General features: G+C 34.2%; 2 protein-coding genes across 5 annotated transcripts in view; one reads left to right on the forward strand and one right to left on the reverse strand.

The window, feature by feature from the left end:
- IFT74 (intraflagellar transport 74) overlaps positions 1 to 17,592 on the reverse strand; it is a 37,132-nt gene that overhangs the window by 14,136 nt on the left and 5,404 nt on the right. For all 4 annotated transcript variants that reach the window (XM_054003528.1, XM_054003527.1, XM_054003529.1 and 1 more), the window contains exons 9-14: positions 7,597 to 7,735; positions 6,513 to 6,575; positions 5,739 to 5,882; positions 4,592 to 4,632; positions 3,313 to 3,392; positions 59 to 112 (exon numbers count right to left, since the gene is read on the reverse strand). In XM_054003528.1, the coding sequence (XP_053859503.1) occupies positions 59 to 112; positions 3,313 to 3,392; positions 4,592 to 4,632; positions 5,739 to 5,882; positions 6,513 to 6,575; positions 7,597 to 7,735 (521 nt within the window). The remainder of the gene's footprint in view (positions 1 to 58; positions 113 to 3,312; positions 3,393 to 4,591; positions 4,633 to 5,738; positions 5,883 to 6,512; positions 6,576 to 7,596; positions 7,736 to 17,592) is intronic.
- On the forward strand, positions 11,239 to 17,154 carry LRRC19 (leucine rich repeat containing 19). The gene is given in 5 exon segments (XM_054003531.1): positions 11,239 to 11,265; positions 13,691 to 13,783; positions 14,687 to 15,197; positions 15,398 to 15,601; positions 16,790 to 17,154. Coding segments are annotated over 5 exon segments (1,182 nt in total). The 3' UTR covers positions 17,137 to 17,154.

Consider the following 17,592-nt stretch of genomic DNA (forward strand, 5'->3'; position numbering starts at 1 on the left):
ATATGTATATATATATATATATATATGTTATTAGGCTAAATAATATTAGACAACTTACTGTCCATGCTTTCTTCCCTCTTCTTCAACTCCTTGTATTTCCAATTTTCTTCCCCTACAAGAGATGTAACACTGATTTAACTTTATATTGTTTCAGGCCTGGATTCCTTCAGGAAGGCAAAATGTCTGTTTCAAAAATAAAATTTCTATATGCCTAGGAACTACAAGATTCATCCTGTTTCATTTAATTTGTCAGTTCAACTAACTATAACATATATATCTTTGTATTAAAAAAAAAGAAGATTGTGTAATAAATCAGCCTCAATGCAATTTTGACAACCTTTCAGGGTTACAACTTCTGATAGACAGGAGTGAGATAAATACTTGGTTTGGACAAAGGAAGTTCACAGAGTTTTTCTGAAGTCAAGTGAATTTCAATAATAGAGAACAAATGCTTCTTGTATCAGGGCACTATGATTAGTTTAAACTTTCTGCAGCCCTGTTTAATATATGAGCCACTTCAACTGCATTTTCACCTATTAGATTGGACTTTCATAAGGATATGCAGCTTGCAAGTGATAATCTTAGGGAAATAACAGGAGAACTGTACAGGCAATGGTCTAGGAAAATAAAATGCACAGAAAACTTTCTACAATTAAGTTGGAAACAACATTTCCATACACCTTCAATATACTGGTATTGAAGTAAGGAATAACATTCATATTCAGCCCATTTTTAAATTTAACTACTGATTATAATTAACCCATAATTTATATGTATTAGTAAAGTGGGACACCTGATATATCTGTCACAAGAAGATGAGACAATTCATTTGTTAGAAATAATTTTAAATTTCAAACATCTAAATTTTAATTTAGTCTTTTATTTTTAACATAATTATTTATTTTAAAGGATACAAAGTAAAAGAGTCACATAGGTACAGATGAAACTGAGCAAGCAAATTTCTCTAGGACTTTCGATTTGTGCACCCCCATGCCTTCTTTTTTATCTGGTATATAGAAACAGTAAGAAAACCTGAGGGGCTGTAAGGGACTTCGATTCTGCTTCAGCTTCCTTGCAGCTGTGGCTTTGTTCCTTGCTGGACTCTCTCTTTCATTTTGCAAAGCAAGGCTCCAATAGTTAATGACTTAGCCTGTTCTACTCTTAAAAATTCTAGTAATGGTGAGCCATGGAACAGACTTACATGATCTGTCAAGTGTTTATAGAAAAAAATACTTGAAGATCACAACTTTTAAGATGTCTTTCCAGTAAGTTTTCTTTTAAATACACCATTAATACACACCAGCTTAACCTCACCCTCAGTGTATGAAGGGTTAAGTCTGTTGCATTATGAGTTAATGCTGACTTTGACTAATCATTAAAGTTTACTGCTAGAATAAAGGCAATGTAATAAGTGGGTGAATTATTTACTTATTTAGATTTTTTCAGGCAAAACCTAAAAATTGTTATTTCAACATCTTATGTTTAGTCTTTTTGCTAAAATATTTGCTCAGAAATATTTCTAACACTGAAATATTTATCCTAAAATATTAAATAATTGTTAGTTAAAATGTCTATTTTTTTTTTTACTGGCTATTTCACCCGATACTTACATAAAAAATTTTAGAGTTGAATTTTGGGAATGCTATGTAATAATGTTTAAATACTGATCCAGAAGTAACTGGGGAGGGAGAGAGCACAGGAATTTCAAGGACACACCAAGATGCTGATTTAGAGCAGAAGCATGAATGGCCCTCTGTGATTTTCTCTCCATTCACTAGGGAAGGTAGCATTGGGATTTACATTTCTGTGTCTTAAAGCTACTCTTTATGAATATCTTAAGTCCCTCTGTGTTACTCAAAGAGGTGTAATTCCCTCTGCATTATACCACAAAGTAACTTGATTCTGAATACTCTGATTGGCTCTGATATGCTGAAAAACAGCATATGCTTTCCTACATATGCTTCAAACTCTTCTTCAGCAGATTTCTTTTTCTAATACAGTGAAAGACACAGTCCAGCAATTAATGATTGTTGTGTGCACTGAACTATGAAGTGTGAAAAGCAACTCGCTTCTTACCTTCTGTATTTCTCAAAAGTTAAAATAAAAAATGGTTGCAAGCCAAACAAAAAGGAAAAATTAAAGAACAATAAAGTTTGCAATGATGTTGTCTGGAAACACAAAGCTAATAAAGCAGTCTTAATAAATTATTTGCAAAAAAAAAGTGAAGTATCTGTAGAAATATTGAATATTTTGCCATGCAAAAGATGATAAACAGATGTCTGAAACATTTGTTTACAGGCAGATTTTTAGGTATTTTTTCACCTGGAAGAAACTTACAGCTAGATTTTACATTGATTGCACAAGAAAAGGCATAAAGTAAGAAGGACATTAACTCCTTAATCCTACAGAAGTTAAATAATTTGTTATAAAAACTTTCAGAATGAAGGCATATATTTATGTAATTCCTATCTGAACAAGATTTCTTATAATCAAAAGAAGGTGTTCCATTGCATGGAACTTCATTTTATGTAGACCCTTTTACAGCTTTTAAGGACACATCCTCAAACTGAGGTTACTTCCTCTTCTGGAGGAAGTAACCTCAGTTTGAGGATGTGTCCTAGCACTGGAAGTTATGGTTCTGGATTTGTCCTAGCACTGGAAGTTATGGTTCTGTGGTTACTTCCTCCAGAAGAGGAAGTAACCACAGAACCATAACTTCCAGTGCTAGGACAAATTCCAAACTAACCTAGCCTAAGCACTAACAGCACGTGTTTGCTGGAGGTCAGTATAAGCTAAGGCCATTACTGGGCAGCTTACAAACTCTTCTTGCCAAGATCAACCCAAGAAGTTCCAAAGACAGATAAAAATAATACTGAACTCAGTATGCTTTACATATTGCTATTAAATATCCTCAATTCCACATTTGCTGACAAGTGTAACAGATCACGTAAAAGGTAAAATTAATGAAAGCATTTCTAAATATGAGTTTGGTCTGCAGTGCTTCCAGTAAGATAAACTTCTATTGTCCAAACAATATTAAAAATAAAATTGGACAGAAAACCAGACAGCTGTCCTATTATTTTATATGATAATTTTCAATATGAACTTGTTGAATATATCGCTAAAGGTGGGTACTTCCCATTTGTTATGTCCGAAAAGGCTGTACCTGCAGGCACAGAACTTCTCATGCTGATGAGTACTTGACTTACTGCATAAGCCTCAAAGTTTTAAGCAACTCCTAGGTATAACAGTTTGTTATAGAACAAACAAGACACAGCTCTGCATAGTCTGCTACAACTCTAATCATATTACCTCGATGGTTCTCCAGATCCGTATCAAGTTGTTGAATGACCTTTTTAAAATAATCTATTTTTTCTTTTACTTCTGCCAACCTAACAAATAGATAATGAAAGTCCAAGGTTAAAACTGTGTTGTAAAATACTTACTTTATTTTAGACAAAACTGAAAAGTCACGAATTAAAACAGAAAATATAAATATATCAAAACCAAAATAATATCAGGATGATTCTTGTTATTATAAAAGGCATATGTAAATCATCTGTTACGTAGTCCTCTCTTTATTAAATAGAAGTTCTGTAGCTCCTTTTTATTAAAAACCAATTTTTGTTAAGTAATCAGTAATTCTTAACTTACTCAACTAGTCCCTCTGCTGCTTGCTATTCAGTTTTGAAGAGGTACAATGTAATTGTTAAACTGCAATAACTGTATTCCTTAAACTGTATTCAGTAAAATCCACTAAGAAATTTCCAAATAAATCACTCTGCTACATAATCAATCAAGGTGTGAAATGAAACTACCTGTAACACATTTCTACATAAAATCTCAAATATAATTCTTTGTTATTGTTATTTGTTAAAAAATTCTGTTAAGCAACTTGTTATCCAATTAAAATGCATTAAAAATAAAGCAATAATTATAGTTGGGAATATATCTTAAAATAATTTAATATTGTTTCTAAGAGATTTTATAAATTATCTCAGTTTTTCTTTCAAGAAAGATAAATCAAAAGGCTCAAAACCAGAAAATACTGTACTGTTTTATCTCCCCCTCAGTACATTACTATTTATTATAAAATTTACTTGACTTTCTGGCCAGTCTTTGGAAAGGCCCACTACCTAAGAATCAAGAAGCAATGCCCTTCTACTCTTCAGAATGGAACTTTTGTAACTCTTAAGTTTTAAGAACATATAAACAAACTTAAAACTGTGACTGCAGTGTAATGACAGTTCAATTTCATAGCTGTCTCAGAGAAGCGGCTCTTACAAATCAATGTCTTCTTCAACCTTAAACAAGTTTAAGTCAGTGCTATTACGAATTTATATTCTTAAGATGTGTTCCTAAGGGATGGAAGTATCTTATTATGCAGATCTAAATGTCTTATCACTACAAAACTTGTTTACCTGAAACAGAAGAACATATTCTATTCTCTACGGAAGGTTAAGACTAGTATAGGTTTGAAGATGTAGTGATGTTCTAAAAGTCTATAGAAACAGACTTTGTGAAGGAACACAACCATGTGTCTTTAGGGTGTACATGTAATTTATAGCAACAGTATAATGGAGTTACTCACTGTCTTTCCATGCTTGCAATTTTTTGACTATCATCTTTAACCTATAAAAAAGTTCAACAACTTTAACATATGAAATTAAATCTACAAATGAAAAAAAGGAAAATGATAAAAAAATCTGAATTCAAAATACAGGGAATAGAAACTTAGCATTTGAAATCACAAATTTGTGACATAGTTCAACAAAAAGTGATGATTTAAGCATTGTGTCTTCCAAATGTTTAAAAATCATACTTTAAAAAATCAAATACACTTACCATTGGTCGTTCAGACCAATAATCTATAAAGTATAAAAGGCTAGTTACAGTATAGGCCTTTGTATACTGATCCAATTACTCCTGGACTAGTATACCTGTTCAGTACCTCACAAGGGTACTCTCTGGATTTAGGTTACAAGAGCTGTTCAACTGGATCAGTTTTCCCAACCAACATGTCTCATGAATAGGAGCAAGTGAACCAGCTGAAAACCTCACTGCACCAATTTTGCTTTCTTAAAATAATAGAATGGTTTGGGTTAGAAGGGACTTTAAAGATCATCTGTTTCCAACTCACCCCTCCCCCTACTCCCCAGCCCTGCCATGGGCAGGGATGCTAGCCACTCGATCACATTGCTTAGGGCCCCCATCCAACCTGGCCTTGAACACTTCCAGGGATGGGGCATCCACATGTTCCAGTGCCTCACCATCCTCACAGTAAAGCATTTCTTCATAATATCTAGCCTAAATCTTCTGTCTTTTAGTTTAAAACAGTTTCCCTCATCCTATGATTTTCTGGCTGTGTAAAAGTCACTCCCCCACTTTTTTATAAGCCCTCTTTAGGTACTGGACTTTGCTGTAAGGTCTTTCCAGAGCTTTTGCTTCTCCGGGATGAACAGCTCCAACTCTCTCATCTTGTCTTCATAGAAGAGGTGCTCCAGACCTGGGATTATCTTCACAGCCCTCCTCTGAACCCACTACAATAGGTCTCCAGGTGTTGGCTGAACCTGAAATATCCCAACTTTTCAATTCGTTAACTATTTTTAATGTCAGATTATTACACTGCCTAGAGCACAAATAAAGGCAAAGTTCAAACCTATGTATTTTCAAGTATTATCAACCATAAAAATACTGATTTGGAGAATCTTTTACATAACAACATTTTCTATTCTTGCCTGCTTTAGTAATCTCCCTCTTTCCTCCTGTGGAGATTCCATGTTCTTATCCTCAGCAATCATTCGATCTCGACGTTCCTTGAGCTCATGAAGCTTTTCATACAACTGCACAGCTTCCTGTTTCACCCCAGAATGTCCTATTTCCTGTTGGGAAAAGCCAACACTTACTAGGTATTTTCAGATGGGAAGAGAGCATTGTGGCAATCATAATTTAGTTAAGCAACACTTACCTATACATTGCAAGTGAAGCTTATTTCTTACAAAAAGCACAGAGACAGTAAAAAACACTTTATAAAGTACTTTATAAAAAGTGAAATTTATAATCTCTAGTGTCAATATTGCATTTTCTGGAATAGAATATCCCAATCAGTTACTTCTTGATTTACAAGTTCTTCCTTGGGCCAATATTCTGAGGAGATTTATTACTTCACAGTTTCTAGGGGATTTCAAACTATGTACAACATTCAAAAGGACTGAAAAATATCTAGCAGTATTTGAAAATTATACTTTCTGACTGTTTCAGCTCATAGATCCTTTTATTCATGAAAGACCCAATTTGAAAAAATTCCCCTCAATAAGACATTTTTACCCAAAACTGATTAGAAGTTATTGGTGGAAACTAGAGAGGCAGATATGCCTTCCCATACAAGAGCATGATCCTACAGTATCTGAAAATTTAAGGAAAAGAAATTATAGGTATTTTTTCAACTGTATTATTCTTTACACTAGTGTTCAGGGAAGGTTAGTATAGAGACTGCTTGTTCTCATACATACAGCCCTTAGACTCTCTTCCTTTACATTTAGTGCATCCAGTTCCTGCTGTTGAACAACCAATTCCTAAAGAGGAAGCAAAATGCAAAATTCAGATAAAAGTTACTACTTCACTACTTTTTTGCTCCAAACCTTAGTATGTATCAAATGCTGTAAACTGTCCCATTGCTGCTCTTAAAAATTTGAAAGACAAGACTCTGTCCAGCTCCTTCACATAACTCAGACATAGTAAACACTTGCTTTCAGCATCCAACTTTTCCACTACTCTAATCATTGTTATTTGCAGTTGGGCTACTACCAAAACATTGTTTGCCCTTTATCTACTATTTTGTTTTTAGATCAGTACCACTGGTAGAACCTACCTGTACTTCAGGAGTTTAGAGTCAAATTTTAAAATCTGAACCAGCCATGATAGTTTCTTCATTGTCCAGAAAGAGATAGGTAAGCCCTGACTACTGATTCAGCTTATTTTAAGACAGATGGGAAACACAGAACTCATCTCTGTACAGACTATACAGAGGAACTTTCAAGACAGTATGGCTTGAATTAGATCATCCCAGAGAGCCTAGAAGTGTTACTCCTGTTGTTAACATATGGATTACTGAAGTAACAAACATTTTATACAGCCCAGTTAATTTTTTCTGATACATTCAGACATATAATAATAATAATAAAAAAATAGTAGTAGTAGTAATAACAGAAAAAGCAAGTCATTCACTTTTGTACACAAGAAGAAAACTGTCTACTCAAGTGACCTACAAAAATTGCTGGGGTTATTTTTCCTTTTTGCTTGCTTTTTACACATGATGAAATATCTAAATATTGCAGTGGCTTTTAAAAACTGTATGCCAAACCCTAAATTCAAACAGAAAATTGTGAACATTATTTCTTCTTAAATTATAGAAGGCATAGTATTTGGTCTTATTCAATTGCTCTATTTTCAGATACTTCTACAATTGATTAAGATACCAGCAAGCTTTATTATTGCATTAGTCTGTTTTCAAGTTCTTTTGTATTTAAATTTTATCTAAACCCCAAGAAGCCAGTTTAAGAAATATCTTAGGTAAGCATAATGGAACAAGCCAACCTGGGAGAGTTTCTCATTAGCAGCTTTTATCTCCAGATATTTAGCTTGATTTTCCTGTGACATGTCTTTCATTATGTCATCTGCCACAACCTTTTCATGCTCGATATCTTCTTCTACAGCTTGAATTAACTTTTCTGTGCTGTAAACATACAATGTTTTTGTAACTTTTACTGGAAAATATATATTGTAAGCACTCATTTCAAACTCCAGTATTCCTTCAACCTCACTGAAGTGCGCAATGTAACACAAAAAGCCTAGATGCTGTGAAAGGGCATTACCAACTTTTATCTAATCTTCTTGGAGCTGAATTAGCTATACAAACATTCACAGAATGTAGAGAAGATGAAGAATTCTCTGCCTTTATAATACCCACATGGTATTTTCCAGCACTCTCACACTGTCTATCTGCATTGATCTCAACACTGGCAGAAGTATGGTACTATCTCTCAAATCAGTGAATTTCTGGAGTAACAGCAAGCAGTTTGAAATAAGGAAGCTGATATGCAATTTGTCAATGCACATTAAGAAAATATAATATAGATATCAAGACTTGACAGCACCAGATGACAATGATGAACAGATTACTCTTTGCAAAGAATTGTTGAATACTTTAGAATGGAGAGTGATTTCAGAGGTCTGAGAAATATAGTTTTTTAACTATGCAATAACTAAGAAATTAGGTATTTTTTACATTCTTGATTCAGGACTTTATTCTTGTTAGGAAATCGATAGTTTGCAAATATAAAAACTTTACCATTCCAGCTATAGTGAGCTACAAGCAACTGTCTTAGTAGATTTAAAGAATACATAAAAAACTGTTTTCACTGTTTTATGATAACTCTAGTAATCTCTATGAAATTCCTGAAAGCTAGAGAGTCAACTTGAGAACATACTTAAAAGAAATTAAAACTGAGACCCTGAAGAATATACCTTAATTCCCTTCATTGTTCATGAAAGATTACTTAGATGGTTTGCTTATTTCCAGAGTGATTTCTCCTGTTAAAAATGACAAAATCAGCTAAATACCTTCCTTCAGGATTTTTTTCTTCTGTTTTTTATTAACTTTTCCTGAGTTGCAAGATGACAAGTTGTAAATGTGTAACTGACACTACTGGATTAAAGACTGCAGACAAGAATGCCCTCAAGTTTAAGAGATGATGCAAAATAGTGGAACTGCACAATGATCATTTCAGGGTAAGGAAATAATGAAAATATTGTAGAAGCAGAGTAGAGTTGACATTAGAATGGACTTCTGAAGGTTGTCTGGTCCAACCTATGCACTACTTGAAGCACTGTCACCTAGAGCAGGATGTCAGTGTTTTTTTCAGGTTTTCAATATCTTGAAGGATGGATACACCATGTGTTTAGGCAATGCTTTGATGTCTGTTCACTCTTATAAACAGAAGAGTTTTTTCCTGATATTTAAAGGCACTTTCCTGTTCTCCAGTATGTGATCATTGTCCTGCCCTTAGGAATCACTGAGAGCAGCTCCATTTTCTCAACCCCTGCCCATCAGGTATTTACTTTGATAAAATATCCACTAAGCCTTATCTTCTGGAGATTAAACAATGCCAGCTCTTTCAGCCTTTCCCCACAGTATTCATCACTTACAAGGAATTCTCAAAAGAGTTTCAAAAGTTTAACCACTTCCAACTAACTTCCAAGAAAGATCCATAATCTCCAGGAAACTGAGGATATTATGTAGCAATTCTGTCAGGTTAGCAGGCCATGCTGCAAAAATGCTTTGGACCTGATGATGATGAAACAAACCAAAATCAGCATCTCCCCTTAGTATGGCAAATTTGGAGTGCACTGGGACTGCATAAGAAATACTGGATGGTTGTAAAGTGACATTAAATTTAATACCCACTTGAGACTAAAACTAATTTATTCAGACCCAGTCCAGATATGAGGCACTCACTACATGGGTACCGGTTTATAAATGGTTAATTATGTTACATGTGGTAGTGGAAAGGAGCTATTTTTTAAGCTACAAGAGTAGTTTGATCCAAGACCTTTTGGAAGGCATGGAGCTAGGAGATGTCAGGGAGCTTTCATGTTACTTGTTTGTTGAGTGCTCCTCATGCCGCAGTGTGGACCTAGGAAAGCTGTTGCAAGGTCTCAGCAGTGACAGTGTCTCTCAAATCAAGCCCAACTACAGACAAGCCCAACTACTACAAGCCCAACAAAGAAAATTGAGAAAGTGCAGCAAAAAATTCAACAAAATGCTAAAGGTGCTGATTTTCAGGAGAAATCTACACTCCATATATAAGTCTCCTAGAGACACTCTAGTATGGCTTAGAGGGAGCTTGTACTTAAATACAAACACACTGTCTTTCCTGGAGATCATTAGAACCTTCAAAAGAGTGAGAATACAGTTTGCTACATGTATAACAATACCACTCTTGAGGGCAGTGGTGTCTCCAAGCTCTATGGGATTTATCTCATCTTTGCCTGAGATTTAAAGTATGCAAGGCAGGACAAGGAAAGAAACCTACTTTTCCAGCCCCCTCTATTTTAAGTGTGTGGACACATTACAGAGTAGCCTCTTTACATGAGGCAATTCTCCTTTTCTTACATGATATAGACTCCTGGCTAAATAGTTCAAGATGATCCAGCATGTCCTTGAGACTAGAAATGTCTGACTTACAGTGATGGATCTCATCTGGCAAAAACCTTGTGAGGGGAGGCTGCAACTTAGTGATTTTTCAAGAGGCAATAAAAAATCAGCAATGGCTGTCACAGAAACACAATTCATTACCAGAAGTAATTTGAACACTATGAATGAAGCTGAATCAGGGATGAGGTTGGAAAAATTGTAGAATGTTTTGAGATATTATGCAAAACAAAAGTGCCAATAGCAACAAAGACATAGTGAAGTAAAACAATTTATAAAGCCACATATTGGAGAGGAATGGAGATGGAAAGGAAATGAACTGTTCTGTAGTTTGATGGTATGTATTAGACAGAATAAGCACTAATGCAAGTAAAATCTTACAGGACACAGAGCTTGTATATCAATCTAATCCATTTTTTTCAGCCTGTAGATATTCATTCCAGAGCAAGTATGATTTGTTTTTATAATTTCTTCCTGAAATACAGCCCTAATTACAGACATCCCTTACAGTGCACATAATTCTCTGTAAATAATGAGCTTTATGTGTGACCCTGCAGCTCCTCTGACCATGACATTTCCAAAACACAAGCATTAAGACAGAGTTAACTAGCTACTAGGAAGCTTTACTTTGGTATGCAAATATCCTGACATTTTTTTTCATTTGATGAATGATCAAATTAAAAATGCAAGTCTTTTTTTGTCTCTAGCATTTCTTTAATTGATTATAACTCAACTTGCTTGTAAATCACCTGTGGCATTTAAACTCACAGCTTCCTCTATGATCTGGAACTTGACACTTCAGCATACTACAATTAGACTTTCTTATTGGCTGCTGATCCAATTAAATCAAAGATGATTATAAGAAGTTGCTCAACCTAGTCAATCTTTTGCTAAGGATTTTCTAGGTTTATTATTTTTTTACACTGCCTGGTTATTCATCAGGTACAAAGGTTGAAGAAAAACAAAGTGCTGTTTCACCATATTATTTCTTGTCAGCACACTGAAAAATCTACACATGTATACACATGATACCTCTCAGAAGCAACTGAAAGGTAAGACACTTGGCAAGTCTAATTCAAAATGTAGGTAAAGATTTATTACTGTAACTTTGTTGGTAGACTGGAAGCAAACACATCTCAAGGTACATTAAAATTTCAGGAATTAGTATGAACCTTGGACATGCTGAGTTGTTTAGTAAATTCTACTCCATTAAGAAGCTGGGGAACAGACTCTGAAAACCAGACCAATTCTATAAACACAATTACCTCCCCAGAAAAAGAATGATATTATTTTTAAATTATATAATTTTCAAAGTTCTCAGGTGGAAATTTTTAAGAAAGCTCTTCTAATTACAAGGAAATATCAAAGTACTACCAATGTATTGCCAATGTATTGCCAGGCTAAGTCTCTCTTCAAAGCAGTTAAAGTAGCAGTTTGTAAAATCTAGTTCTAGTAAAATGCTAAACTGCAACCAAAAGTACAGATTCTTTCCTGTTCTTTTATGGATTATAGAGGTTCACATACACAAAATGCAGGCAGTCACATTTGTAAGAAATCCCTAAGTTTTCAGCAGAAACTTAAGTAAGATCTAGGAGTTATGTTTTGGACTTTGACACATGTACAACTTAAATTTTCAACTTGGCTGTTATTAACTTACAGATTAACATTAAAACCAATACTTAATATATTTTCCCATTCTATTTAAGGCAGCTCTTGTCTTGTAATCTAAAAACTACAATAATCCTACTAATCTATATTTATAAATTGCCAGGTTAAGACCTGCTCAGTTTCTGAACTTCTAGGAAGAAGTATCTTTAAAATACAAACACGTTGCAAGATTCAGATGTTAAAATGGTCATTTTGGGAGTTCTCAAAGTGCATCATGTCTTCCACAAACAATACACAAACTGGCTAAAAAACATGCAGGCCTCCAGTACCACCACTGACAAGTGCAAAACTTAATACAGAACTTAATTCCACAGGGGCTGCTGCTGCTAGCACCCCTTGTCCCTGCCATGGATAATGGCTAAATGGCAAAAGGTTTATGAACTCCCTCTGTATTCAGTATAGGTTTCTGACAGAAGTTGAAATACACAATGGATCAGAGCACTATAAGCGGCATTTATCTTCCTCTTCTTCCAAGAAGTTATGAAATTTCCAAACTGATTCAGTTTAGGTGAATGAGGTCAATCCTCTGATATGCAAATATATAGAAGTTATCAAATAGACTTAATCAGTTTGTTCTACGACCTCATTTATTTCATTATGATCAGCAAAGGCCTCCCAGCACTCATTTTAAGGACTGGTGGAGGTTTTGTAAATCTGACAGGCTGCCTATATTTAGCATTGTTTGTGCAATTAAACTTCCTCATGTAATTTCCCCCACTCTTTTCTGTTAAATTCAGTGAATGCCGTGTACAGCTCACTTTAAACAAATATCTCACACTTTACCTTTTGTGTTTCTATTACTTTGCAAGATAGAATTCTGGCAAGGAGATCTTGTCTGGCAAGATTAACTTGACAGACACCCTATCTTTTCAGATGCTTAAGGAAAACTGGAAAAATTAAAGGTTCATTACCTTTTCCATAACATTTTCATTCCAGTATAATGAATGGCATAAACAGGGACTAACTTAACATCTCATAGATATGGTGTAACATTTCTGCTCAAAATTAATAGATACTACAAATATCATCTGATTGAAAGGCAGTGACTGAGAGACCATTTATCTGAGATGTTAATGTCACAGTAAATACCATTTGTTGGACCTTTCCTTTCTTTCACAAAATAAGGCTTGAATCTGTACAAGAATTTCATCACTAGAGATTGAACCATGTTTAGTTCCAAAGATCAGAGCAACAACTATACCTTCATAACAGACATGTGCAGACATAACAGACAAGTGTCATGTTATAGGTTATATTATGGACAAGAAAAAGATTAAAAGATTTATCTTCTAAGTAAATATTCACAAAAATGCTTAGTAACTTACATAAGAACATAAAAGATATCTGACTGGACAAACCAATAATTGTCTAGTAGATCACTCTGCCTCTGTCAGAGCAACAAGAGAAATTGCATGGGGAGAGCAACAATACTTTCTGCAGTTTACTCCAATCATAGTCTTCAAGTACCCATAATTGCTTTAACAGGGATAATAATGAGTAAAGCCCTGCCTATTTGTTTTATACATTTATAATACTTTTCTCTATTAACTTGTCTAATCAATCCCTTTCCTATTTGCTGATACAGTCTGTACACTGGATTTTAGGTTTGGTTCAATTAAGTAAAAGCTGAATTTATTAATTCTGATAACCCCTGTTTTTTCAATTAATTTTACATTACAAAGTATTTTTGTAGAACAAAATTTATTAAGCTATCATTGAAATAACTATATCTATTAATTTGTTAAACTACCACTACAGAAGACACCAGTAATTCTGGTTTTGATATGCAAAAGTGTTGTTTTTTACTAGGCTCCAAACATGAAACTCTATTGGCTTGTGATCTGGGCTGGAACACTGTTTTTGAATCCAGTCACTGCTGACTGCAACATTACATCCCAAACTGTAAGTTTTACATTGATCTGAACTACCCTTAATTTTGAAAGATACACTCAAAGCAGAAGGCATTTTAAAAATAAACGTCCTGAAGAAAGAAATACAAAAATGCAAGTAAGAAGTGGTTTTCTGTGTAATGGACAATTAGCTGATGATAGTCATTGCAAATGGGTGAATAACACCAAAACATATTTGAGATGATTTTGTGTCTCAAATTCTTCCAAACAACAGGAATGCCTCTTTAACATATCTAAATAAATACACTCTTTTCAGGGAAAAAAACAAATCAAGGTATTGAGAGAAAAGTCTCAAATCAGAAAAGATTCTAGCTATGCTAAACTTTAACACAGAAAACCAAAATGAAGTGCTATAGCACATATATATATAACAAATGTTTAGTTGAAGGTCTGCTCTAAAGGTGTGATTTTCAATTAAGAGTAAACATAGATTTTTTTAAAAATGCATTTTAGAAAGTATATTTGAATTAATTTGCAGTCTTGAATAAATTTCCTCTATGACACCTTCTTTCCAGTTTATGTAGAAAGGAATTCTTTTTTTACCCAACAAATAATACATTCCAAATATTAATTTCAAAATGGTATGACAAACTGGTTACATTTTGGATGTATCAAAAAGACCCATGCATCTAAGCACAGAACTCAGCACTAAGTCCTCTGGAACATCTGGTCTCTAGACACTAGGAGGATTCATTTCACTCTATCACCAGACCATGAGTTTATTAAGAAAGATGTAAATAAAACTTAATGAAGAGCAATATAACTTTTCTTTTAAAGTGACAGCATTAAAAAATAGAAGATAGTTTTCTCTTGCCTTAGGGAGTCCTCACTGAGACACCTTCTTTAGTAGACTTTTCTATGGTATTTAATTGCTGTCATTCTCTTTTTTCAACAGGTTGCTTGTGAGGAGTCTGCAAAGAACCTCTTTACTATCTCCCTCAACCTTTTTCAAAATGTTACTAAATTAAGCCTCAAAAACAATAAAATCACTTTAGAAGATCATGACAAAGAGATTCTTGGACATTTCATTAACCTCAGTGAACTTCATCTGAATGAAAACAACATTACTGTACTGAACAATAACAGCTTCTACAATCTGAAAAATCTCATAACTCTGGATATTAGCAACAATTCTATTAGTACAGTTCATAAAGCAGCATTTGCAGGATTGAATCAACTCTCAGTGTTGAATCTATCCTATAACATGATTGCTCAACTGGATTCAGATATATTTACTTCTCTAGAAAGTCTGACAGTTTTAAATCTACAGTATAATTTTCTGAAATATTTTCATATAAAATCATCTTTTAAACTGATTAAAATTGTTTTAGCTGGAAACCCATGGATCTGCTCCTGTGATCTCCTTGACTTACAGATATGGCTAACTGCCTCCAATGTGACATTGGGTAAGTTTTGGTAAGAGCAGCATTTAATATACTTTTGACATCAAATAACTTTACTGTGCATTTTTTTTCTGATGTGGATAAAATCCACATCAATTTACCCGTATTATGCAGTAATACAATAGCTATCCATGAGATTTTTTTTTTTAGAGTGCCAAAAAATTACCAGCATCTCATAGCTTTTTCACTGCTCGCATTCACAGAAAATGACAGCAACACTACATGTACATTCCCAAACATGGAAAAAATCTCCATCAAGATGGCAGCTATCCAACCAGCTGACTGCAAAATTGAAAAGACTCCTTTAGAAAACACTGTAACTTCCACTCCTGCTGTTAATCTTAGAAGTAGTGCCTTAACAGCTCCGACTCCAAACCACATCACTGGAAACAATGGAACTCATGCAGGTAATACACAGATATTTCACTTTACTGCTTATGAGCTGTTTGATTTGCCATTCACTGACTTTATACTGCTTTGCATTCCTAGCACACTCTTACTCTTCCATAAATGCCAGGGCTAAAGAGCAGGCATATTTCCATGTCCTGATAGACAGTCACATACATTGCAGTGAATGTTAAGGTCTACTGAGTAAGTGTACAAAACACAACTCTCAAACGATACTAAAAAATGATGATGAAATTTCAAAGCCCTAAAATTCAGATAATTGTCCAGATCTCTGCATAACAGAACTAGGGAAGCAACTTTCAAAAAAATTTGCTTTTTCCAAACAAACTGCTTTCTAGATGTAGTTGTCTTCCTAAAACGTGATAGCATGAACTTATAGATTTTATTCCTGTCCTAATTGTGTCCAGTATAAAGGATGTGAATGTGCCCTTTGCACATTCTCTTGAAATGTCAGTGATAGTGTCCTCACCTTTCAATGTTAATCCTACATGTCAGTTAACTCTTTCATCCTGAAATGCTTTACTTCTTCCTTCAGACTAAAGCAGGAAAACTATCTACAGATACATACACAAATTATAAGCTACAACTGTGACACATTTCTTTAGCTGTACCACTTATAATTTATTTTAGGGTAGTGGCCAGCACACAAAACCAGCTTCTAGATAAAGACTACTTGTAACTACAGTTTACTGAAATTTTTATTATTAAAGAAGCACAACTGAAAGGATATGCCAAACAAAAGACATGGTATTTTAGGGTTCAGATATTATCACCATATAAAAAGTAAAGCCTGGGAAATAGAATTTGAAGCCAATTACTAAGTATTTTTTTCCAAAGGCTAATCTTGGAATTTAACTTTTGGGAAAAAATTAGATGTATTTATTATTTTTATATTTTATATGCCCCCAGAGCTTTGTCTTTGAAATAGACTTTGAAACAATTATTTTTTATAAATATGCAAGGTAGATTTATACTGCTAGGAAATATGAGATGCACATATATTATTAGTCTCTGTGATGTTATGAACTCCCTAACAACACAGCAACAACAAAGCTCTGGAGACACTCAGCCATCCCCCAATCAATGTTTACTTTGCGAGTTTTCAATTTAACTATGAAAAAAATCATACTTGAGTTCTTGCTAGTATTCCTCATGAAGATTACGCTTTTTTCTTGTTTTTTTTAAAGAGTTACCATTTGTTGGCAAAAGTTGGACCTTCCTAGCAGGTGTCCTAGGGTTTGTCCTAGGCACTACACTACTGATTTTTACTGCTGTAAAATGCCCAGCATGGTATCACTACTTGATCAGCTACCGTCACTGTCGTCTGGAAGAAAATGACTCAGAGATGTTTGAACAGGAGTTCTCAGCTGACATGAGTCCTTATCCTTCAATAGTGGGTACAAGCAGTGAAGAACCCATTGTAGTATTTGAGAAAGTTCATGCATATGGAGATGAAGAAGATGGATTTATTGAGGATAAATACATTGATATTTATGTAAACAAGGAGCTTAATGTCTTAAACAATGGATGTTGAACTGACATTTCAAAAACATAGCACACTTCTAATTCAATTCTATGCTTTATTACATACAATACAGAATGATGTTATGCAGTCTATCTCCTTTTATTTTGCCAAATCCTTATCAAATTTTGCTGCATCAATCATGAAGTTAAAAAATGGGGTCACATGCATGCATTATTGGCACAACAAATACTTCAAAACTTACAAAAATACTCATAATCCACTTTTTATAAAAATGTATTTGGCTACTTATATTGGGGGGCTTACTGTACATTCTTTAACATGAACAAAGTAGCAGGTGAAGTTGGCATAATCATTAATGCTTTCATTGTGAAGAGGTCTAGAAGAGAAAAATAATTTCTCTAAAATGCTGAAGCAGACCACTGCCAGAATGGGGGCTGGCTCCAAATCAATGCTGTAACATCTTTGAAGTCTATTAGGCAAAAGTACACAATCAGAGAATGAAGC

This window comes from Vidua macroura, chromosome Z (assembly GCF_024509145.1).
Source record: "Vidua macroura isolate BioBank_ID:100142 chromosome Z, ASM2450914v1, whole genome shotgun sequence".
Classification (NCBI taxonomy): domain Eukaryota; kingdom Metazoa; phylum Chordata; class Aves; order Passeriformes; family Viduidae; genus Vidua; species Vidua macroura.